The sequence below is a fragment of the Rhipicephalus microplus genome, chromosome X (assembly GCF_043290135.1).
Source record: "Rhipicephalus microplus isolate Deutch F79 chromosome X, USDA_Rmic, whole genome shotgun sequence".
In the NCBI taxonomy this organism is placed as follows: domain Eukaryota; kingdom Metazoa; phylum Arthropoda; class Arachnida; order Ixodida; family Ixodidae; genus Rhipicephalus; species Rhipicephalus microplus.
Window position 1 is genome coordinate 472466080 of NC_134710.1, and position 25246 is coordinate 472491325.

At 42.8% G+C, this 25246-nt stretch overlaps 1 protein-coding gene across 50 annotated transcripts in view; it reads right to left on the bottom strand.

Moving 5' to 3' along the window:
* Nucleotides 1–25246, bottom strand: part of LOC119161759 (uncharacterized) — a 230137-nt gene that overhangs the window by 118703 nt on the left and 86188 nt on the right. For 44 of the 50 annotated variants that reach the window (XM_075880833.1, XM_075880818.1, XM_075880812.1 and 41 more), the window contains 18 exons: nt 18791–18859; nt 14634–14699; nt 14485–14544; nt 14350–14397; nt 13363–13428; nt 13221–13280; nt 13087–13134; nt 11677–11745; nt 11539–11574; nt 10223–10294; nt 10092–10142; nt 9957–10004; nt 7540–7608; nt 7404–7439; nt 5015–5080; nt 4882–4929; nt 4751–4798; nt 2375–2440 (listed from right to left, as the gene is read on the bottom strand). In XM_075880833.1, coding sequence (XP_075736948.1) covers nt 2375–2440; nt 4751–4798; nt 4882–4929; nt 5015–5080; nt 7404–7439; nt 7540–7608; nt 9957–10004; nt 10092–10142; nt 10223–10294; nt 11539–11574; nt 11677–11745; nt 13087–13134; nt 13221–13280; nt 13363–13428; nt 14350–14397; nt 14485–14544; nt 14634–14699; nt 18791–18859 — 1026 coding nt within the window. The remainder of the gene's footprint in view (nt 1–2374; nt 2441–4750; nt 4799–4881; nt 4930–5014; nt 5081–7403; nt 7440–7539; nt 7609–9956; nt 10005–10091; nt 10143–10222; nt 10295–11538; nt 11575–11676; nt 11746–13086; nt 13135–13220; nt 13281–13362; nt 13429–14349; nt 14398–14484; nt 14545–14633; nt 14700–18790; nt 18860–25246) is intronic. The other 6 variants (XM_075880848.1, XM_075880840.1, XM_075880820.1 and 3 more) reach the window with 4 other exon arrangements.

Sequence of the window (25246 nt, forward strand, 5' to 3'; positions counted from 1 at the left end):
TTGCAAATAGTTCTATGAACATTTAACATTATTTTGATGAGAATTGTATATAGAAAAACAAAACATAATTTGGTGGTAATATAGTAGAGAGTAACTTTAACACAAAAAATGAAGCATCAACTTCACCACCAACAGCAACTGGTCTTTCTTCCTGATTGTTTAACTAGTTATGCAAAATTAAAAATCAAATACGTTATCTCAGATAATGTATTGCGTGCTTTATAAATAAACGTTTGGTATTTAAAGGAAAACACAATTTAACGTGGCAGTAAATCTTTACTTGGAGTCTGAATGTTACCGCAGTGTCTAAAACTTCGGAATATATGATAAAGACGTTTTTGACAGTCTTTGAGCCGATAAACTAGAAAACATGATGTATCATGTCCATTATTACAATTGATGTTAAAAAAGGAACTACCGGACTCACAAAAAATGGTTACCAAAGAACAAAACACGGCGAATTAGGCTTTGCTTTAATTGCAATGAGCTTATTTTCTCTGAAAAGTGATAAGGTGGGTATGAGAGGGGGGCGGGAGCTGTTCCCGGATTCAATGAATCTGGCCCTCTTTCAGAGTAGACTGACTTGTACCTTAACAGCAAAAATCGTAAAAGCCACCATTGATCCGTGAGCCGTGAACACAAAATTCTCATCATCATGGGCAGGTGCATTCTTTTTGTGTCCCCTTCATCGTCGTCGTCTGTCGTTTTTTTTTTCATCTTTTGCTTCGATTTCTGAGCGTGTGAGCCGATATTTTAGGTGCGGGTTCCATTAACCTCAGTGGGCGAAACAATGAATACAGGGAGGAAGATAGAAAGATAAATAAAGATCGAGAAAGAAAGATTTTAGTGAGATGAGAGTCGAACCCGCACACTTACGATTTGAAGTAAAGCCAGTTAACCACTAGGCTGCAGGCACGCATCGAACGTGATGAAAGCATTATCTTGTACAGTACGTTAGAAAAAAAAGGGGGGGGGGGAGCTGGGAAAGGGAAGTACGGGTGAGGAAGACAGATGTAAGGGTGAAAAGGAGGAGCAAGACGCAAGAGTTAAGTACAGCATAGAAAGAAAGGAATAAAAAAAAAACGAAAGACAGAAAGGGAAAGAGGAGAGAAAGAAATAAAAAACGAAAAAGAGAAGATATCTTAAAAAGAGTAAGAGAGCTATACTGACTGAGAGAGAGGAAGGAGAGGAAGAGAAAGAAGATTGAAAAGACCGAGAAAGAGAAACCTGTGAAGAGAGAAAGAGAAATAGAGAGAAAAAGAAAGAGGGAAAGAAAGAAATAGGATAAACGCAGGCAAGAAAAACAAAGAACAGGTAGAAAGGAGAAGAATAAAAAAATAGAGGAAGCAACCAAGAAAAATAATTGCGCAACTTTGCTCAACAGCAAGAGCGAGGACTGCGTAGGCGCCCGTAAGCTTTGTTGTCTCTTTCAGGAACGCGCTTCCACTTCAAGAAGCGCTAATTTTTTCATGTATAGGGTGATGAGTTCGTCACTAGCCTTTGAATCATGCGGTTAGTAGGCAGATTTCGAAAGGAGATCACAGTTACCATTACGGTGGTCTTGCCACAAGAGGAGGCAACGGTTGAGCATGCCTCCTATAAGAATACATCGATTAATTGGTTCGAAAAATAACATTCATTCAAAATGTGTAATTGTGTATATGTCCTTATAGGATGTGAGAGGAGATTGTCTTGGCAGTTTCAGTGATTCCCGGTGAGGTATCATATAAAAGGCGTCATTAAAGTGAAAGCCTTAGGTGTCTAGGGTGGCCGCGACCTTAGCGACTGTCCTGCACGAAGGCGAGCGATAGGCGACCCGTCACAGAAAACCTTGGTGCTGCTTGGAGCAAAAAAAATAAAAAAAATAAAGAGGGTTAGAGCCACAATCTAACTCAACAAGCTGCGTGCCATTTAAGTATCACACCAGCATGCTTGGAGTCCTCAGGGTAAACTGAGTGGTGTAAATCTTGGAAAACATTATTACACACTTAAAATTTGTTTTTCATTCCTTAGCAGCACCACGTTTCTCGCTCTTATGATCTCCCAGTAAACCCCTTACACTGAGGATCTCCCATTATGATTAATCATCAGCCACAGTATGAACACATCAAAAGCCTTGTAGTTACTTCGCTGAATTGTGGACACTTTCGGCAAACGCGAAGAAACGCAAAATTTTGTAGGATCGACCTAACGTCAGACTAATGTATGTACTTTCTCGTAGCAGCTCGCTTAGCTCAGATGAGTTCAGGCATGTTTGCACCTTCTTATGTTACAAGAGTTTCACGCCTGCGAAGTTCTGTTTAGCGCCATCATGGTTAGAGCAAACCGCATAATTATCTTAGAGCATATAGAGGTGAGGTGTAAAGCTGCTTACGGTGGAGCAGCTGAAGGAGGTGGAGGAGTGTACGCTGGAGGTGGTCGTCCAGGAGGGCGCCGGGGTCTAGGAATAGGGTAAAGTTTGTTCTATGCAATATTTGCCATAAAATACTGCCAAAAAATAAATATTGCGAAACAGCTGTAGGAGCCTCTAATGTGATATTTCTTGTATGTGCAGTGCTAAAGAAGAGTAAGCGTTATCATGTCCTCAATATGCCTTGCGAATCACAAAGGGGGTCCGTTTTCCGAATGAGATTGCCGTTGCACTTTAGGGAGTTCTCAAAAAGGTGCCCAAATAGTTTGGGACCCCGAAGAAAGAACGCTGAGGCCACTGGCCATGTGCGATACCCAAACAGGCTTTCGGTATTGCGTTAGGGACGCTAAAGATATTTATCGAATTTAACGGGAACCTCAAAGCCTGCCGCAAAAGCCTTGCGTCAGACAAACTTGACGGCACCCACTGAAGTGATGGCTCTCGGCCAACGCTAGAGTGGCCTAGAACAAGGAGTGTCCAACGCACCATAGACCCCGGTCAAAAACTCTTAGCTCTATGCTTGACCTAAAGCGAATACACGCAAAAGGTTTTGGGGCCTCAAACTTTTGGAGACGCTATTCGAAAATTCCTTGTATTTAACGTGAGTACTCTAATCCCAAAAGCCTCTTGTACTTGAAAATTCACCACTTTTTGCACTTATTCTCCGAGGCAATGCACCTGAGCTTTACGTGCGTTGTTACGGAGTACTGTACAATGCTGGTATCGTAACTGCTGTCTTCGTAGTATTGCGCTTTTTTGTACGTTCTTCACTTGTGTATATTCTACTTAACTGCACAGGTATCGCTCTACAGTTGAGTTCATTTTCAATACAGGTAGAATATATGTATATACATATATATATATATATATATATATATATATATATATATATATATATATATATAATAAAGTGTGCTGTTTCGCTCTGACATAGCACTCCAAACAAACGGATAAAATATGCTTTTGAGTTAATAGTTTGCTATATATCCCCCATTAAAAGTGAATTAATTTCTGCGCTGGGTGACACAGTATAGTGTAGGGCAAAGCAAACAACTACGTAGTAAGCCATACACTAACAATTGTACTATTCCGAATTCCTTTTCCAACATTAAAAAGATTCTTCTCTCATAATAACAGGTTATCTTAAAGAGACACCGCAGCAAAAATAAGATATTTATGCGCTGAAGAAGCTGCACGGCTGGCCTGAACTTAGAGGGACCGACAACCGCTTTTAATGGGGCTTGCTTCACCAGTCCGCTTGACGATCATAGGGTTTATTTATGAGATAGTTACGCGAAAAACGCTGCGAAACATTCACAAACAATATTTCTTCATCGGGAGTCAATTTGAAGTTGTGCACGTAATTTATGCTGCAAGCGGTCAGAGGTGAACGTGACAGCGCTTGGCGTTTCTCCGCTGCAGTGCACTACATGTGCCTGCAATCCCAACGCATGCGCCACAGCTAGATATGTTCACTTGTTCTGAAGGCAGCGCCACTTCTGAGTCTCAACTACTTCCCTCTCGTAAGCATCGAAATAGAGCGGGGATGGATAACAATCTACATACTCTGATTTCTAGCACTGATTGTGGTGCTCGTAAAAGCATCAGGCTATGCACAGCAAACGAAGAGGCTTCATTTGGTTTTCTGTTCCCATACGTGCATCTTTTTTACCTTTTGAACTGTAATGCTTTTTAATAAACTTAATATTCGGCAGTTGGCCTTTTCTTTTGTATTTTTGCAATTTGATATGTATATGCTGATGAGTTTTGTGCATTACTCTCCTTACTCCATGGCCCTCATGGGACCGGTAAGGTACCTTGAAATAAAAATAAAAACTGTGAAGCATGAAGCCCTTTACGCCAAACTGCACGACATATGGGCTTCTTGCGACCTTTAATTACAACCTAAATATACATGCCTAAGCAAATCGCTAAAAGGGCGCTGGAAACTGCCCCAATAATTAACTGACTTTCGATTTCAGCTATGGTCTAATCCCTCATTCTGTAAGCTGTCGGCCCCTTCAACCTTATCGACCTTCCCATTTAGGTTATGCCTACCACAGCTTTATGAATACATCGGTGTGGAAGGCGAAGGGGACAATAAAGGCTCTGATGTCTGAACGAAAACAAATGAATTCGTGCACAATGGAATCAATTCTCAGAGTGAAGTTGGGACGACCTCAATCGCCACGCAACTCTCGACACATTGCGAGAGCAGAGTTGTCTTTATCAGGTAAAATTAGGGTAGAACCTGCCAAGACGGCACTGGGGCGGCGAAAGGCTAAAAATGAAAATTACAAAAGAATAAGACATAGTAATGGTATTAAAATGTTTTCATACGGTGGTCTCGGCGCAGGTGCTGGTGGCTGGAATGGTGTACCAGGGGGGCTGAAAATGTGCAAATGATATTGCTGCAAACGTTGGCTGAGACGTTTCAGCTAAGCAGTCAAGAGACGCCAGGAAAGTCTTACGGTGGTCTCGCTACTGGAGGAGGTCTGGAAGGAGGAGGTGGTGCTGATCTGTAAAGAAGTATTATTGCTGCTTCATGCATGAGGTATTATATTGTTGAATAGTGAAATATAGTAACGCATTCTCGTTCCTTACGGAGGTCTAGCCACGGGAGGTGGAGGAGGAAACGATGGCGGTGGTCGCAGGGGAGGACCTTGTGGCCTGCAGGTTATTGGTGAATTGTGCATAAAGAGTGCGAGCAAGCACATAGTGCAAGCAGCAGGCTGACTAGCTCCTTTAATGTCGTCCAAACGAACGTTAGAATAAGTGTGCCTACCAGTGATAACGGTAAGCTGGCTGCTGCTTGTTTAGTATTGAATTATTGGGATATAACTATTGGATTAGTGTTTAGGTCGGCAAGCAAGAACACACCAAGAAAACTTTTACGGCCTCTATCATTATCACAATACTTGTGACGATGATCATGCTGTCTTTATAAATAACAGCCGATGACATGCCATTCTGCAATAACAGGATATGCAGTCTTTTTATAGTGAAAGCTTGTAAACATTGTCTCTGAGGAAGATGCTAATACTATTTTGAATATTTATACCGTATCCTAACGTAATATTGCAAGGCAAACCGCGAAGCTTGAAAAAGAAACGCTGTAACGCTGTTAAACACAAAATATTTGCGACATAAGCAACTGGTTAATCGATCTGAAGGAACCTCTGGGCCATGACGGGCCGAGAATGGAAACTCAGTAAGAACCATTCTATGAAAGATTTAATGCATCACACCCGAATTAGAGATAACTGCTTGAATTATACACTAGTGTCATCACCGTTCATGTTAATAAATTATGTACGAAGCACTAAGTGTGTGAATTTATTTTACCTGTTTAATCTGAACGAGAGCACTGCTGTTCTTACTTGTACTATCCGCGCTATTTAAGAAAAAGATAAAACTCTTGGAAGGTGTGTTACGACATGTCGCATGCAGGAGCACTCATTTGAGCTGTCTCAAGTATTTGAAATACCTAAATGCAAATACTTTTGTAACAAACAACATAGTAATTGTTCAATTGATGAATAGTAAAATATATAAATAACGCCGTAATTTCTAAATGTTCTTGCTAAATGTCTAGAACTAAATATATCGGCTGAGTACGTATTCAATAAGAAAACAGTTACGGCCAAATGCCACATGTTACACGCACTTATCAGATGAAAACGAGTGACGAAGCTCATTTCTCTGTTTTATCTCAAAATGATCTGTAAATTTGTTAATGCATACTTAGGTTTCGTATTCATGATGGTCATGATTTCTGTATGATAAAATTGGCAAAAAGGGCGAAGATGGTGTTATGCCATTGGTTGAAAATTTCGGAGTGCTGAATCTGGGATACGCTTGTGGTTCTGATTAGAAAAGATTGTCGACAGAAAGTCAAGATACTGGCAGAAGTCAGTAAATTAGACATAACACTGGCATAAGAGGTGTTTTGTAAGAGCTAAACTGTGTGGACTCTTTGTATGTGGATTGCCCCGCCGCGGTGGTCTAGTGGCTAAGGTACTCGGCTGCTGAACGGCAGGTCGCGGGTTCGAATCCCGGCTGCGGCGGCTGCATTTCCGATGGAGGCGGAAATGTTGTAGGCCCATGTGCTCAGATTTGGGTGCACGTTAAAGAAAGATGGGTCTTAAAATGAATCTGCAGAAAACGAAAGTAATGTATGACAACCTCGGAAAAGAGCAGCGCTTCGAAATAGGCAATAGTGCACTTCAAGTTGTAAAAGACTATGTCTACTTAGGGCAGGTAATAACCGCGGAGCCGAACCACGAGATTGAAGTAACTAGAAGAATAAGAATGGGTTGGAGCACATTTGGCAAGCACTCTCAAATTATGACAGGTAGATTGCCACTATCCCTCAAGGGGAAGGTATATAACAGCTCTATCTTGCCGGTACTTAGCTACGGAGCATAAAACTGGAGACTTACAAAGAGGGTTCAGCTTAAATTGAGGACGACGCAGCGAGCAATGGAAAGAAAAATGGTAGGTGTAACCTTAAGAGACAAGAAGAGAGCAGAGTGGATTAGGGAACAAACGGGGGTTAAGGATATCATAGCTGAAATCAAGAAGAAGAAATGGACATGGGCTGGGCATGTAGCGCGTAGACAGGATAACCGCTGGTCGTTAAGGGTAACTAACTGGATTCCAAGAGAAGGCAAGCGGGTTAGGGGGAGACAGAAGGTTAGGTGGGCAGATGAGATTAAGAAGTTTGCGGGTATAAACTGGCAGCAGCAAGCACAGGACCGGGTTAACTGGCGGAACATGGGAAAGGCCTTTGTTCTGCAGTGGACGTGGTCAGCCTGATGATGATGATGAAAGAACTCCAGGTGGTCGAAATTTCCGGAGCCCTCCACTACGGCGTCTCTCATAATCATATGGTGGTTTTGGAACGTTAAACCCCTCATATCAATCAATCAATCAATCTTAGTATGTGGACTATGTCCATTACCGACAGACATAGTAACAGTTAGTTACTTACGGTGGTCTGGGGAAGGGTGTTGGTCCGGGAGGAGGCCTTCAGGAAAAAACAGATGGTTTAAAATAGGATTGAATAGTTAATGTAGTGAGAATAACCATCTGTCTAGATTTTTGTTCTAAAAGCCATAATGTCTTACGGTGGTCTGGTCACAGGTGGTGCAGGGGGCTGGTATGCAGGTGGGGGTCGTGGAGAAGGACGTGTGGGTCTGGGTATGTGAGTGTGAAAATAATTCAGTATGTGGTAGTCAATGCATAAGTACAACAATTTCGCAGCAGTAGTAATTCGTTGCACACGAGTATATGACACAGTATAGTTCCTACTAATTCCTACACTATTGCTCTGCATGAGTGTGCACCTTGCACAGTTATCTTGAAGAATGACAGAATTATGACATTAACTTTTGTTATCGAACTAATGTTCTTGAAGAGAAACGAGAAAAATCATTGGTTAGTTAATTATTGGAAATATCTGTAGTAATGCAGTGACTGTGCAATGTAGCCACTTCCCTCTGCTAGAACGGCACCCTGCTGTAGCCGAGACACGTTTTTCACAATGTCTCACAGATGGCACACAGACACACACACGCGCACTCGTGCACGCGCGAATGGTACATGCAGGTTTTTGATCTAAAGCAAGAGTCGCATGGCCTCCAAGATACACGCCGCGCGCTTGCCATCTTGGAGGCCACAAAGCGCCTCAGAATGCCTCACAGATGGCAGCACATCATCTAGCATTTGCCGTTTGCTTGATAAACGCCTCTCGAAAGGCATGATATGTTTTCCGCTAGATGGACATGGTTGCCCATTTTTAGAGCTGTTTAAAAGTTCCTGTGTGTTTCTAGCAGCGAAGGGTGCACTATTGCGGCCTTTTTCCACGTAGTTTGATGGCCTCCAAAATGCGTCTACAAATCGCCGAATAGGTTCGTCGTGACACCTGTCGAGCAAAATGCGTTAAGGAGACTCCTTCCACTACAAGGCATTTATGTAGTGTTTTCCCCCCATAGCAGCTGCAAGTAACGTCGTAGCTTCGAGGTGGGACACCTCCTTGCCACGCGAATGGCCTGGGTTTCATCTTCAATGGAATTTGAAGTTATATTCTTTATTTTATTTGCTTCTTTCTCAATTTTTCGCTAACAGACGATTTTTTTATCACAACCAATGGTGCCGACGGCGGAATTCCTGTGACACGAGCTCTCTAACGCTATCGCGTTAATATACTCGCAGAAATGAAAGACACGGCGCGGCAGCGCATTCGATCAAAGCGGTGCAGGTGCACCCGAGTGCGCCACTCCGCCTGCACCACAGCGAAGAAAGAGCGGTGCCATGGCCATGACGGCAACTACGGAGCGGCGAGCTGACATGCTTAGCAGACGATGTTGCAGCGCTCGACAGACTACCAGTAGATCACTGTGCGCATGCGTCACTAAACTTCAATGCGCTGTTGCGCCGGCTGCAGTGGCGCTCCACGGAGAGCAGCCACGCTGAGCCGTGTTCACTCTAGGAGTGTACGGCACTGTACATTGGGGAACTTATTGCAGCAGCATAGCCAAAAATAAAATCTTTGACGACCCATGTGTAGAAGACTCTAGGTGCCCCTTAATGACTAGATAGGCGAAAAGCAATGAATGTGATGTTTCCTATAAGTGTAGTAGAGTTAACGTTTGCTGGGTAGGAGTTCCCAAAAAAGAGCAGAACCTATTTTGGTTTGAAAGATGCTTTCATCATCATCGCATCCACCTGGTAATATTTTCTTGCCGCTACGTGCACTGCAGCTACCCCTGCTGCTGCAAAATAACGGAACGTGGAGCGTTTTCACTGCAGAAACAGCATCGTTGTTGTAACATCTGAAAGAAGCATTTCATAATGCATCACCGCGAGTACTACTGACAAGATTGAGTGATGGGCCATTTGCATACGAGCAAAATTTACACAATAAATAAACAGAAGCGGACTTATTGCCACAGTAGACAGACACCTTGGTGCTCGAATCCACAATACAACAACACTTTGCAGAATGAGGTGTCCCTCGACTTCTTGCTACATTTGTAACACAGATAAATTATAGCTGTTTAAAATTTGCTGTCAAGAAGCGCTGCACAATGCTTACATGCCCCCTTAAAGAAAAGGATAATAATGTGAAAATGAGAAAATAGTTCGCTATATACTCACTCCTAAAGGTGAATTTCTGCTCCAATAAGCACCATGCATCATAAAAGGTGAACTGCCTTACATGTAGAGAAAATTTAAGCTCTGCGTCGGACGAAGCCTACAACACATCGTGCAGCAATATGTTCCCGTTGAATCGTTGAAAAGATTTCTCCTCCTAATTATTGCCCCGGGTCACCATAAGAAAGTAGAGCCTCAACAATGACTCAGAATGGTAGCGCAAATAGGTACACAGACGGTGACAGATCACGACGGGACCCAGCGGCTCTCTTTCTGAACCTCTGTGATTAGCCACAGAGCAGAATATTGTGGAGTATCAGAAGATTAAAAAATAAATGAAAGTTTCAAGCAAAATGAGGCATAATATATTATTCAAATGTTATCGTACGGTGGTCTTGGTGTAGGTGCTGGTGGCTTATATGGAGGACCAGGAGGGCTGAAAATGTGCAAATGATGATTTTGCTGCAAACCCTGGCTGGGCAGTTTCCAACTAAATATCCCCAAAACAGTACGGAAGTCTTACGGTGGTCTCGCAACTGGAGGGGGTCTGGATGGAGGAGGTGGTGGTGGTGGTCTGCAAGGAAGCAATCCCGATTCGTGCATAAAATAAGTAATCTTTTACAGCGGTGAATGGTGAATTAGTTTGTTTCTTACGGAGGTCTGGCCACGGGAGGAGGAGGAGGAGGAGGAAACGATGGTGGTGGTCGAGGTGCAGGAACTTGTGTTCTGAAAATATTGGTCAAATTGTATGCAAAGCTTTCAAGCATGTACTAAGTGCAACGGAATAAAATGGTTATGGCCTTTACTATCGGCTATCCGAATATTACAAGTGTCCTTGACGGTTATCAAAGTAAGTGTATTCTTCGAAGCTAACTTATATGAAAGGCGCAGCTGGAAGTTAGTGTTCAGTGTGGTTGGGAAAAAAACATAACAGTGACTTGTTTGGAGATTCCATGAATATTGTTTTTAACGATATCAACATGCTGCATAAACAAAGGTTCTAAAGATAATATTCTACAATATAAAAGCAAATAAAATCTTGTTAAAAGATCTTGTTAAAACAGTGCAAGATGAAAAATTTTACGCCATTTCGCTGGACATGGTATGATCCGAGACACCTCCAAACTTTAGGAAATAAGTCAGAAATGTATTGGGATGTGAACTAAGTGTTGCATGGCTAAAGTGCCAAGTCAACAAGGAGGACATCTGCGCTAAAACCCGATAAAACTAGGAGCTGAAAAAGTCATGTGAATGAATGCTGCACCTTTATTCTCGAAGAATGCACTGCTGTCATTGGTATTGACAATTTATAAGCTTCAGTAACGCAATTAACCTTTGCAAAAGCATGCGAATAATTGTTCTACGCATACGTACGGTTCACTATAGGATTATCCCAGTGGGGCTAGTATTTAAAAATACCTGAATAAACACTGATCCAATAAAAATAGTAGTATACATAGCTAGGTTTACTAAATAATGATGGCTACCTAGCAAGCTCAGACGAAACATGTGCGATAATCTCCATTATGCTTAAGATACTCGCCAAAATTTTCTTCCCTAATATCAAAGAACAAAAAAAAAATGTGGTTGAACTTTGATTCAAAGAGCGAATGTATAAGCCCATACGCCTCAAAGAATACATATCTAACGACAACAAAAGATGACGCCTTTTCCACCTTGTACCATGACAACTCCTTATACTGACTAACTCGTGGTAGAGGGGAGTGGTGTATCAAATATTTGAGGCGTCAGTGCAGTTGGTTCGCACAACTGGGGTGCTTCAATTGGCATAACCATTCGGTTTTCTTTGAGAGAACTTCGTCAAGAAAGATCCAAAAATGCCACAGAACTGAGTCAAATGGTTATGAATGCAGTAATGGGTGATTTCTAAGAGACCACCTCATGTACAATCTTAGTGTGTGGGCTATGTTCCACTTTACATGAAATCACAGTAAGTAATTGTTACTTACGGTGGTCTCGGGAGAGGTGGTGGTGCTTGTGGAGGTCTTGACAAAAGAAGAGGTAGTTTATATTAGTATTGTACAATTATTGTAGGCAACGTGATTATGTGCATGCATACTAGTTTCGCGAGATGCATAAGGTCTTACAGTGGTCTGGCTACAGGTGGTGGTGGGGGCTGGTATGCAGGTGGTGGCCGAGGGGAAGGCCGTTGAGGTCTAAGTATGTGAATGTGAACAGTAGTCAGTACTCTAACAAAAGAAACTACAGCACTCTCACAGTAGTTATCGTACGTTAATTGCGGCCAACTCAGCCTATTTTGTTCATAGGCATTTTCACTTTATGGTTCTGCATGAATGCGCACCTTGTATACAGGGCTATGGTAAATGTTAACACGTCGCTAGCAGGAAGTGATGCTATCGTACTACCGCGACTCAAGTGTAACGGAATACCCCGTTGCTTTGACAGGCGATACATCTCGGCGCAAATAGCCTCATTCTGGTAATTCATCCATGCGCTTACGGAAGGCCCGTTCATTGATTCACACTCAAGACGGCACGAGGTATTACTTTCTAGCATACCTGAGTTGAATAACAAGGGAAGAAGGGAAAACTTTATTGGGCGACCGAGTTTGGATCCACTATGGACCTTGGGCTACCGCGCTCAATGGCAACACTGTATACACTCGTAAGCATACTTCAACTAGATCTCAATCGTTTTATCAGGAGGTCTGGTACATGATACCCATGATTAGTTCTGAACTTTTAAACCGAGAAGCATTTTAAGGAACCACGCTGTGGTCGAATTATGTCTCGCGTTGCTATAGCGCAGGTCCCTAGCTTTCTATACATAAGTCCAGCAGGCTGCTCGCCTGTAACGCGACCGCATGCTTGCCAGCGTCGCCAAAAGACTACTTCTTCAGTCTGAGCCAGCGGAACACCAGTGTCGGTGGTTATACAAAGATCTATAGAACACAGCGGCAGAGACGAAACGCTAGTGGCGGGAGTTGCATGTACCGCGTTTGGAGGAGCAAACGGTAGCAACGCTACCATATAGCAGAAGATAGGTCATTGCGAAATAAATAAAGAAGTCACAAGAAATGAGCAGAAATTGATATGGATTATCGCATAACGACATGTAAATAACAGAAGAGAGCAAATATTGATAAAAAGATTACGATTGAACAAAAAATAGCAGATAAACACACACACACACACACACACACACACACACACACACACACACACACACACACACACACACACACACACACACACACACACACACACAAAACCACGAAGAAACACTGCCGAATCAATGCTCCGCAGTTCGTACAATTTTGATTTTAGAACTTGATGAAACTGGTTTTCATTTTTTTCATAATTTGTATTGATTAGTTAGTTGATACAGTGGACATGATAGCATAGACAAATACGCAGCTGTAGAGATCATTTATCGGGAAAAGCAGACTGCCCATAAAATTGGAAGTCAATATATTGAGAAGCATGACGGCACATCGGTATGAACGAATGTAGAGAAATATCAAAATATACACCTACGGTGGTCTAGGAGAAGGTGTTGGTGGTTGATAAGGTGGACCTGGGAGGCTGAAAGTGTGGAAATAATGTTGCTTATTTTAGCTTTTTTTAAACATTCGAAGAGCACAGGAGGAATGGACGTAAAGTAATCTTACGAGGGTCTCGCCGATGGAGGTGGCCCAGGAGGGGGTCTTCTTGGAGGGGATGGTGGGAGTCTGTAAGGAAAATTTCATGCGGACTCATGGCTGATAAAGTATAGCTGATATAAGTTCAGTGCAGGGTTTAGGCGTTTCTTACGGTGGTCTGGCCACAGGAGGTGGAGGAGGAAATGGAGGTGGAGGTCGTGGTGAGGGAAATAGCGTTCTGCAAAATATTAGGCCACTGTGAAGGTTGGAAGTCTACACGCCATATGCTACGCAAATCACAGGTGACGTTTTATTGTACCATAATAATTTATTGTCCTCGCATTAGGTACCAGTAGTAACTCTCTGCTCCGAAAGCTTGCTGCACACAGCATACATAGTATTTTGTTGGTGAGTAATATAGCAGCCAAACTAAGGGGCAGCACGTCCGACATATGGCAGGAGAAAACACACAAAAGGCACAGAGCTGGCGCCACCTATGCTTGTCTCGTGTTCAGCAGTTTGACACAACAAATTGAACAGATCTGACAATAATGCTAGGCAAAGCATTCATGACACTACACTTGCTTTTTAAATGTAATTTTAAAGTCACTATTCAAGGGAACGAATGATCAACCTTTCCATCAGGCCTGTCTTAGCCTACAAAATCTGAATTACGAGCACAATTCTCTACAAATTGAGCTACGCGCGAAGGTTTTTGTCAATTCTAATTGATAGGTATTTCTATGTGTGTAAGTTTTTTTAGTGTTAGACGGACCTCCTCGTAGCCCAGGCGGCGAGTTTGGAATAGCCAGAGGAGGTGCACGGTACGCGATAGCGTGGCCAGGTTATCACGTAGGCTTCAGCTTGTGATTCCAGCTTTTATTGGCTGGTCAGCATGGTAACCAGTTGCAAATAAATTGAATTCCTGTGTGCAGTGAACGCCCACGCCGACACACGGCCAGCTAAGAAAGCTTCGCAGGAACGTCATAAGCTGCTGTCCGCTTTCTTTTGCAAGAGGAGGTGGGATCACGTGGCCCAACCTAGCACCGCCCATGTTTTCAGCAGTTACCGCATGCCCAATATAATCGTCAAATTTGCCCCTTTAGAACTGGCCCCTTTGTGTAGACTACAGTATATAAATATCAAGATATACTCATACGGTGGCCTAGGCGAGGGTGTAGGTGGCTGATAAGGTGGGCCTGGGGGTCTGAAAACATAGAAATGAAGATTTTATTTTTATATGTCAAAAAGGGTTCAATGAAGCTAAAAAAATGGGCGTTCTTGAAAGTCTTACGGAGGTCTCGCCACAGGAGGAGGCCCAGGAGGGGGCCTTCGTGGAGGAGGTGGTGGGGGTCTGTAAGGTAAATTTATTCTGTGTTCATGGCTGGCGTATTATGGACACTCCTAAAAGTAGAGAGAGTGCAGGGTTCTGACTATACTTACGGGGGTCTGGCCACAGGAGGGGGAGAAGGGAATGAAGGTGGGGGTGGCGGCGAGGGAAATTGTGACCTGCAAAATGTTGGTTGGGTGATCATGAAGGTTAGGTTACGCCAATGGTAAGTCTCGCTTTATTCTATCGAAATTGTTTCTTCTTGGTCTACTAAATAGCAGAATTTGGTACTACATTCCAAATTCATCTCATACTTGTATTATCTAATACTCGAATACTGTGTAATACTGAAGTGTATATGGAAGTTCACCATCCAACAAGAAAATTTTTCTAATTTAGATAATCTTAACCTAACATGAAGTAGATTTTCTGAAGAAACACAGCATCTTCTTTTAGGAATTCTAATTGTTGCCTAAACCGCAAATGAACCAATAGAAACTAAAGAGGGAATTTGCATGATAGCTTCTAAGAACAAAAAATAGAGAGATTTACGTGAACTAGAAAAATTAGGTGGTAAAGAAGAATTTCAAAGCGAAACTAGAAGAATTAGGTGAAAATGGGGACATGATCTATCATCATCATCATCATCATCATCATCATCATCATCATCATCATCATCATACTGACTACACCCCCTGCAAGGCAAAGGCCTCTCGCATGTTTTGCCGATTCACTCGGTACTGTCCTTGCTGCTGCCGCTTTATACCCGCAAACTTCTTAGTCTCATCGGCCCATCTAACTTGCTGTCATCTCCTGAACAATGAGCTATAGTTACCTGGTATTCAGAATAATTTCCAAAGACTAAACCTAACGAATAAGCAGATAATTTTTGAAGTCGATCAGCCAAATAGCTTGATTGGCAGCTAAAAAAGGCTTGTTATTTGCAATAAATAAACTTAAACGACGTTGAATTTTCGGCAGATGAGGAAAATATAACGTCATTGAATGCATACTGCTAAAGGTTATTTTGTGGGCCATCACAAGCTTAAAATCATATTGGGCATTATTGAAAACGTAGAGTTCCATATTTCGACAACTGGCCTTGCAACATCCGCCATGTTTTGTAGTACGCGCAAAAGTGCATACATTCTTTTATGAGCACTTGGGCTGCTTTCTGCGGTGTTTCTGCTATAATAGGGAGTTTAAGACTAGCGCACCGCAAGCCTTTGCGGTGCGGTCGCTGCCACTGCGCATGCGTCGTAACACGAGTCAGCGTTCGTGTTACATCTTAGTGACATAGGTAAGATTAAGTAGCTGCATAGTAGCACTTCTTGAAAAACAGTTCAGTCTAATTATTGAACAGACGCACAATAGTTTACACAGAACATAACCTCTACCATCATCGCGTAAAACTGACGTCGTTGAATACTCAGAGCTAAATGCTGTGGCTCAGTCAGCACTTAAACAGAGAATGCATAAGCAAAATGGCGCAGCCTAGACGTTCAAAAGGCACGGCCACACCGACAAAAAAAAAAAAAAGATAATCCCCTCCCAATATAAAGTGAAACTGTGCAATTCTCTTTACCTATACAAACGGCGGCTAATTCTTGCTTCACCGAAGTAGTGTATGTGAATGTTGGTGCGCAGTAACTGAAAAACTGATAGTGCCATTGGTTCGGATGTTCAGGAACGAGAAATCTGGGCTGAACTCACCCACCCCACTAGAAATAGCAATGAAACAGTGTGAAACCAGTCTTTCATGAACGTAAGGGGTCATCTGTAGTTGCACAGATTTCGTGTGCACTTTTTAGTGCAGGGGTTGTGTTAGGAACCTTTTATATAAATGAATTTAAGGTAGGTAATCACTACCTACGGTGGTCTGGTGAAACGTGGTGGTTTTTGAGGAGGTCTTCAGGAAAGAAAAGGTTGTTTGAAATACGATGGGATAGTTAGTGTGAGAGATACATTCATGCAGAGGAAGTTTTTTAGTTAAAGCCATAACACCTTACGGTGGTCTTGAGACAGGTGGCGCTGGGGGCTGGTATATTTTGTACGACTGATGAAAAAAATATAGTAACGTTATTAGTGCAAGCGGCTATGTGACTATGCAAGAGGGGAATCTGGCTACCGCAGTGTAACACGCTATTAAAAGAAGTGTGCTTTAAAACTTGAGAAAATATATTTATTGTTGTTTGCCAACATATGTTGCCTAGCTTCGCATGTGTGTGTAGGGTGGCCGGGAAGGTCCAGGCAACCACCGTCATTGATGTAGGATCCCGGCAACGGTTTTGGTCATTCTGTGTACACAATGAGCTGGTGAAGCAAGTTCTCAAGATAATTTGAAGGCTGATTGTGGCTGTCTATGTAAAGTGCGTAATTTTGTTGCAAATCGCAGCAGTTCAGCCAAACTAGTTTTCAGCTGCCCGCTATAGGCGAGGAAATACAACCACGTACTGTTAAAAGCAACAGTTAAAACAAAGTAAGATTAAGGTGTTTAGATAGCTCTGCCATAATAGTTAACCCTTAATAACCCTGATAAAAACAGCAAAAAGCTTCAAGCCCACTGTTGCCAACCTACTAAGCAAGAAATGTTTGCTGCGTAGCTAATTTCTAAAACTATAAGGAGTGACGTGAGCATTCATATGTGCCAGGAGTAAGCCTACAGTAATAATAAAGACACATGAGAAAAAAAGAATGTCGCCGTCAGGCTTACTACATATCTAAGTGCCTCTGTCTATGCAGTGCCATTATCACCTTTTGCATTAACAATTTCTCTGCGAAACATCAAGTGGGTGAATGTCTGATCAATGTACTGATTCTTCTAGTCATTAGCACATAAAGATGCCGAATATTTGGTGTCAAAACCGCGAAGGGTGCTAAGGACTGTGGTGCCGACAAGTTCGTATCACGCGACTTAACGATTTCAGATGCAAAGCAGCTTAGGGTGGAGCTCAATCCGGTGTGAGGCGTGACTACCCTTATTGCGCATGCGCATCCACTCCCCGTTTCTCTCCTCTCCTAGCTCCCCCTCTCTCGCGTCGCAGGGCTGACGCAGGAAGTGTCTGCTAACGTACGCTTGCTCCTATCTCCCTCTTATAGGCATTCCTCACTACGGCGTTTGCCCCCTCATTGCGCATGCTCGTCCTCTCTCCCTCTCTCCTACCCTCCCCAACTCTTTCGCCTCGCAACGCCGAGCCAGGCAGCGTCTGCTAGCGAGTTTCTTGATTAAAAAAAAACGGCTACTTGCGCTGCACAACCGTTCACTGGTCATGCCGTACATTTAGGCACTTCATCTTGACCCCCAAGGGAGTGCCAGTGAGTGATTTCTTCTGTGCATTGTTGAACAATAACAATTCGTAGCGTGCGCGTTATCTAAAAGCAGAATGCGGGTCTGTGTGTTCAATGGGAGTCTTCAGTCTCTCATTTCCCATTACCAGCGATTGGAATATTTCAGTAGAAAACATTGGTCGATCACTGCGCGCCTCTCCAGGTTTCTTTTCTGCGCAACGCCACGAAGAGTGCCAGCGTCATCGTTGCTGCCAGTGTAAGCGTTAGCACCCGCTGCTTCGCATCTACAAATGGTTCCCTTGAGCAGTGGATGGTGTAATTTTTTTAGAGAAAGATAAATAAAAACGTTATTGAATATACGCACAATTCAGAACAACCACTGCCATGCTGGCCTCAAATTTGGGCCACTGATTGCTTCAGAAGTAGAAATTGCGGCTGAGTTAGTATTAAAAAGTGAATTCATCATTTTGAATCACATAGAATGCATGAACACATGGCTTGTTCACGAAGAAGGTCTTCTTCTTTCAATATGAAATTAAACTCTGCTACCATGTTTCTTTTCAAAGACGATAACCGTTTTGTCTGAGACAAAAGTGTAGTATCTGGCAATGGGTGCTATGGCTGTCGGTTCGGACAATTGGGGAGCCGAAGTTAGAATGAACTAATCATTCCCATCAAAGAAAGTCATTGCATAAGCGAAGATAGCGACCAAACAGTGGAAATGTGTATGACCCGACAACAAGGGGTGATTTTTGTTAGCGCGCATTTCGTGTGTGTTCTTAGTGCGTTGACCGTGCCCGAATCTTTTCTATAAAATCAAGGTAGGTAATCGCTATTTACGGTGGTCTAGCGAAAGGAGGTGGTGGTCCGGAAGGAGGGCTTCAGGAAAGAAAGAATGGTTTGAAATAGGATTGAACAGTTAGTGGGGGTGATATAATCATGTGTAAAATTTTTTTTTTGCCTGAAAGCAATAACATCTTACGGTGGTATGGCCACAGGCGGTGGTGGGGGCTGGTAAGCTGGTGGTGGCCGAGGAGAAGGACGTTGGGTTCTAGGTGTAGGAATATACACACCAGTCAGTGTTCTATCATGAAAAAGTAACGACGGCAAGTACGCAGAAGAAATTATTCTTTGCATGCGAACATATTACAATACGTTGTACATACGTATTCTAACTCTTTGACTTTGCATGAATATGCACATAGTACTGTTATGTTGAAGAATATTAAGATTGTAGAAACAATCGTGGCTTTGAATGCCCTCCCTGAAGAGAAAATATAACTATGGAGCTGGACGAAAAACTACATGACTCGCACAGCAATAAACAGATATGGCGGATTAGCGCTAAACGTTGTTTTTTGAAGGATCTTTGAAAACATTGAAGCTGAGCAGGAAGAGACACGAAATCATAGCTGTGAACATTTCCAAACAGATATTTGCTTCATAGATGATTTAAAAGAACCGACAAGTGATTTTTCTCTACTTGTTTTTTTACGGCGCGAAGGAAAGCACACACTTTTTATTGCTTGTAGGTGCAGTAGTTAAAAATCCCAAAAGCTCATAGTCATTTCACGAGACGTATTTTCTCAATCTGAAAGACTGTAAGCACGGATGCACCCATTCTCCGGCAACGCTGAGAACCGATTGCGGTGCCATCATCTTTAATAGAATATTCTGAAGACTGTCGGTCGTCGTTATGCTTTTGCAGAAGTTCCCATAGCTATGCTTTACGACTTTACTTTGAACGTTTCAACTATTTTTGAAAACATCATGCTGTTAAAATGCGAAGATTGACATAATACACTTCCCATGCATTGTTACTGTGCTGTGTGCGCTACACCCAAGGTTGCCTGCACCAAAGTTATGGATGGCTTGTCCCAGTGTCGTTACACTCTCGATACACAAACCGAGCCAAGTAATCGAAAACGTCACTACGCATATGTAGGACCGCGCCGCGTAGCAAGTGCGTCATTTCCGAAATGAAGTGCAGGTAACAATACTATATGCCACTCCAAAGTCTTACCAAGTTGGAAATTGCGTGCATGGTTGCAAGAGCACGCTGAAAAGTTGCTTAACGTCACGCAAAGGCAGTCCTACTTTATTGAGTACTACTAACACAGACCTGTATGGGCATTTTTATAGAGTAATACCTTTAACTATAAAAATAGAAGTAATATTTCAATACTAATGTAAAAATTCGCCGACCGCGCAATCAACGGTCAAGTAGTGGGTACATCACATCGTTCATTTTTTTGATGCCATAAGCACCATGGGTCATTTTTTCGAAATTTTAAATGAATAAATAAAAATATAAGTGTACCTCTAACGAAACAGGCCGGGTTGGTTTGAGTCAACATGACGGGCAGTCTTTCCATTACTGGATTCATCCTATTTATGTTCCGGACAGTTGTTGGTCCCTTTTGTAGCACGGCGATTGCCGTTGTCATCGGCTATGGTCACCTAAATCGAAAGCCTAAAGGCTCAGTGCTCTGGTATTTGGCAGGTTAAAATATTATTTTCACATAATATGGACTTAGGTTCGTTGAACTTCATTTCATTGAAAATTTTAAATTTTATAAAACATATTGTAAAGTGTGGTGTTGTTTAGGTACAGTCGGGTGCGATTTGAAGGTCATCGTGCGAGCGTCGACCGGCCAGGCATCCAGAGGCCCTAGCGGAACGTTTAGGAAGATTAAAAATTAAGATTTTGCTTTCTTCTCTCTCTAGTTGGCTGTTCTATGCTACGGAAATCACCCCGTTGACAAACTCGTCCCACCTTTCTCTCTATTCTAAGTGTTCCATTCGTTGCGATCAAAAGTAGCTTGGTAGGCTGTTATCTTTCCGCACGACAACAACGTTGGTGGGAAAGCTCTTGTCAACCTTCATTTGAGTGACGTGCTATGTCGCGCAAAATATAAGCATCGCATCGTAATAGTGACTTCACCAGCCTTAGAATCGTGCCAAACGTTTTCGCACAGGGGTGTCAATGCTGCAAAGCTGGATGTGACCCCAGACCACATGTCGCAAGAAAATGCCTCGACGGCTTACATTAGAGGAACACCGTGAAATTATTTTTTGGGAAGGTTTATGTCCCAGTGAGAGATTTCCCGTAAGTTGAACCGGCCACAGAAGACAATCAACCGCATTCTTCGAGCATTTTACCAGGAAAACCGCTTGGAAGATGCACCACACCAAAGGAGGCCTAGAAAAACAACTAAGGAGGAAGATACCTTGATAATAGCTGCCCTGGTGAAAGACACTTTCTCGACAACAAAGAAAAGTAAAGAAGAGCTTGGCCTTTCCCTCAGTCTTTCGGCTATCCAAAGAAGACTTCGTGCTGCCGGTCTGAAAAGCCGCTTTTGACCAGTGAACATCCAAGGAAACATTTGGACTTCGTGCGTCAGCACGAACATTGGAGAGCTGAAGATTGGCAGCAGGTCATCCTCAGTGATGAATCGACGTCAATCTCTTGCTGGAACCAGCAACTTCGTGTTTGGAGAGTCCGTGGCAGCCGGTTAGGTTTATATTGCTTGTGTATCATTTCACACAGACAGCGGTTCGGCACCGCTCTTAGGTTTAGGAGCGTACTCATAATCGTCATAATCCGCAGCAGCATCACCCTGACTAACCTAACTGTAGCAAAGGTCTCTCCCATACTACTCTGGATAACCCTGTTCTGTTGCCGGCCATGGTCCCGTAATTCACTCGAGCTTCTTAATCTCATCCGTCGAACTGATTTTCTGTCGTGTTGCGCTGTGCTTGCCTTTTCTTGCAATCCACTCTGCTACCATTAATTACAATTGATTATCCTTCTCTCTCATTTCATGTTCGGCCTACTTCTCCATTTCGACTAGTAAGTAACTGACGTTTTTCTCTGACCCACTATGCCATTTTTGTGGCTCAGCGAAATGGTTTTTACATAGTTACCACGCTGTGAATTTTGTGCGTAGAAAACGGATTTATCGCTTTTATTGCAGGTACGAGCATGGAAACATTTGCAGTGTCGGTGCAAGTGGGCGTGTATCGGTCAACGTCTGGGGCGCAATAACATATGCCGGTCTGGGTCCGCTCTTCCGCATCTTCGGAAGACTTACGGCCGAAGTCTACAATGAGATCATCGACGATGTTCTCCAACCTTTCGCCATCAATGGACCATTTCCTGACGGATTCTTTTATTTCCAACACGATGGCTGCCCTGTTCACAATGCATCCACAGTGCAAGAAAATTTAAATGCTTCTCTGCTGGCCTCCTAAAGGCCCCGACCTCAATATCATCGAGAATGTTTGGGGACTAATGAAGGCACGATTGGCTCGCGCCAATTTGACAAACAAAGACACAGACACTTTGTGGAAACATGTTGAGATGGAGTGGAATGCTCTCAGACAAGACCCTGATTTGGTGAAATCTCTGTTTGCTTCTATCCCGAAAAGGCTAAACGACGTGAAGGAGAGCTCGGGCGGTGTATCGAAGTATTGATTGAGTTGTAAAGCACTAAATGTACTGTAACAGTGAGTTTATAGAGACCCCTGAGTTTTTTCGTCTCCAATAAAGAATATTGGATTATAATTTCTGTAGTGTCTGCAAAAAAAAAAAATCTCATTTTCAGATGTTTCTTTGTTATGATGATATAAGATAAGTCACGCTCTCTCGTCTGAAAAGCGCGATGCTCTGAGTCGCTTGAACTTCACGACGACCGTGAACCAAAAATAAATCATGTTTCAAACAATCCTTCTTTCATTTTTTTGTCAAATACGCGACTATGCGAAACAAAAAGCCAAATTAAAACTGAAGAGAGCCCGCACCTTATGTAGTGATCACGGGCAGTGTTTGCCACGGCAGCAGTAACGTAATGCACACGCTAGATGCAGCCTTCATGCCGTCCTATTACTGATAATAGCGAGCAATGCGTTGCATGAAATACCATCCCCTTATATTATCGGAAGTCAGTAAAGAAATAAAGAAATAAAAAAAAACACTTTCCTCGGATGGGAGTGACCGCAGCTTCAGCAACAGCAAAAAGAGTGAGGGAAGCTTGCCTACTGCTTCCCTCTCCTGAAAAAAGAATTATGGGCCATGGCGCTGTTCTCGCTCTTGGTCGACGCTCGCGCGATCACCTTCATATCGCACCCGACTGTACGTGTCTAATGACGGCTTACCCATCGTGTGCATGGTGAATTACGGCACACACAAACATACTATCTTGAGAACTCACTGACGGAATGAGGCAAAAACGTGGGATCCAGTTTCTCACGGTGCAGCGATTGCAGTGACCATGTGTCCAATAGTTGGCCTCATGCCCAATTCAAATGTCAAACTTGAACCTCTGGGAAACGTAGCTATTGAGATAATACAAAGAATATTTGTGGAGGAACACAATTGCATAATGCGTTGCCGTATCTACATAGGGTGTGACGCTAAGTCAGTGCAATTGTTCCATTGTGGATAGTTGTATATATATGAACACATGTGCAAAGGTAGCAGGAACTTTCATAAACAATAACTTAACCCCCCCCCGTCTCCACCTAAAACAATACTGGTAGCCCCTGGCATATCAGTAGGAACAAGTGAAGGGAAAGCATATCAAAATAGTCACACGGTGGTCTAGGTGAGGGTGCTGGTTGCTGATAAGGTGGATCCGGGGGCTGAAAATGTGGAAAAAGTTTCTCCGTTTGGTGTCGAAAATTTTGAACAAAGTTGAAGGGCACGCCAGGACCGCCAGAATGCATCCGCCTAATCTGTTCATCTTCTTTACGCAGATGAGAAAACGGTATGAGAAGTGTTTTCGGTCAAATAGCGTGTTTGTTTTTGGTTGTGCTGCCGTGCCCAAGGCTGCTTGTTGAGCTGTTGTGTGAATGTGTTGATGTTGCTTTTAACAAAACATTACTGTTAATATGTGGTGATATTGAAACAAGCCCCGGTCCCGATATCACTACTGTTTCGAAGCAACTACAACTGATTGCTGATGACCTGAAGAAAATGAAGCAAGAACGTTTACCCGCAATTCAATTGCTGTTGGAATTGCTTACGACATTAGATGGCAAAATAGAGGCTTGTGTTAGTGACCTGGCTAGATTGCAGAAAACTATATCTACCCTCGAACTTGAAATCGACGATCTGTAAAATTGTTCCAGAAGGTCAAACATCATCATTTACGGTGTAACTGAAAATTAAAAAGAAAGTGACGATTCTCTTGAAGAAGTTCTAAAAGAAAAAATCGGCAAAAAATTCTGAAAATGGAGCCAATCACTTGCTAAAAAATTCACAGACTTAGGGAACCTGCGGCCAGAAATTCGCGACCGATAATCTTGAAACTTGCCGACTTTCGAGACAAAAATAGAATATTTAAAAACTGCCACAGGTTGAAAGGGACTACATATTTCATAAGTGAAGATTTTTCAGCACGTATTCGGGACATAAGAAGGAAACTCTGGAACTATGGTAAAACAAAAATGCAGGCTGGAGACAGCGTTTCTTTAACTTATGACAAACTAAGAATAAATGAAGAGTTGTATTTCTGGGATGAGTGTCAAGAAAGTGTGGTACCTTTAAAGGGACAGTCGGGCATCCCCAGTTCGAAAAAAAAAAAACCCAGCAAGGCGAAGCGAAGTCTCTACGCTCGCGACGACCTGTGAAATAAACTTTATAAATTCAAATGCACGCGGTATTGTTAACAAAGTAGATTCCCTAAAATCGGACTTAATTAGCCTTGAGCCAGATTTCGTTGCTGTGACAGAAACATGGCTAACACATGATATCACGGATGTTGAATTGACCCCGCCAAATTATTCAGTAGTGCGAAAAGACAGACAGACACGTGGAGGGGGTGTTGCGATATTTATAAAAAAGGGTATCTCTTTTTCAAGACTTCCTGATGTAGAAAATGCTGAAGCTATCTTCTGCAAACTAATGTTGGCCCAACACCCGGTCACGGTGGGGTGTGTTTAGCGCTGCCCCTCATCTGATTGTAGCGTCACCCGTTCACTATATGACTACCCACAACGTCATGTGCCATGTGGCCGGCTAATCTTAGTGGGAGATTTCAACCTACTCGATATTGATTGGAATCCTCGGAAATAATAAGCTGCATGATGTTGCACTCTAACCTAAATCAGATAGCTACCCTGCCCACGCGAACTAAGGGAAACGCATCAAATATTTTTGATCTGACATTTCTCAGTCATCACTTTCCCCTTGAAAACATAAATTTACAAATTTTGGAAGTTATATCAGATCACGAAATAACATATTGCACCATCCGCTCACAAACCCATGTCCCTGGTGCTGAAAGTAGTAGCACAATTTACGATTTTTCAAACGCTGATTACGTTAGTATTATCGATTACCTCAGCTTTGAATTCATCGCATTTGAAGAACTTTCTACAAAGAGTTCCATAGATGTAGATGCGTTGTGGAAAAAATACACGGACATTGTGTTTT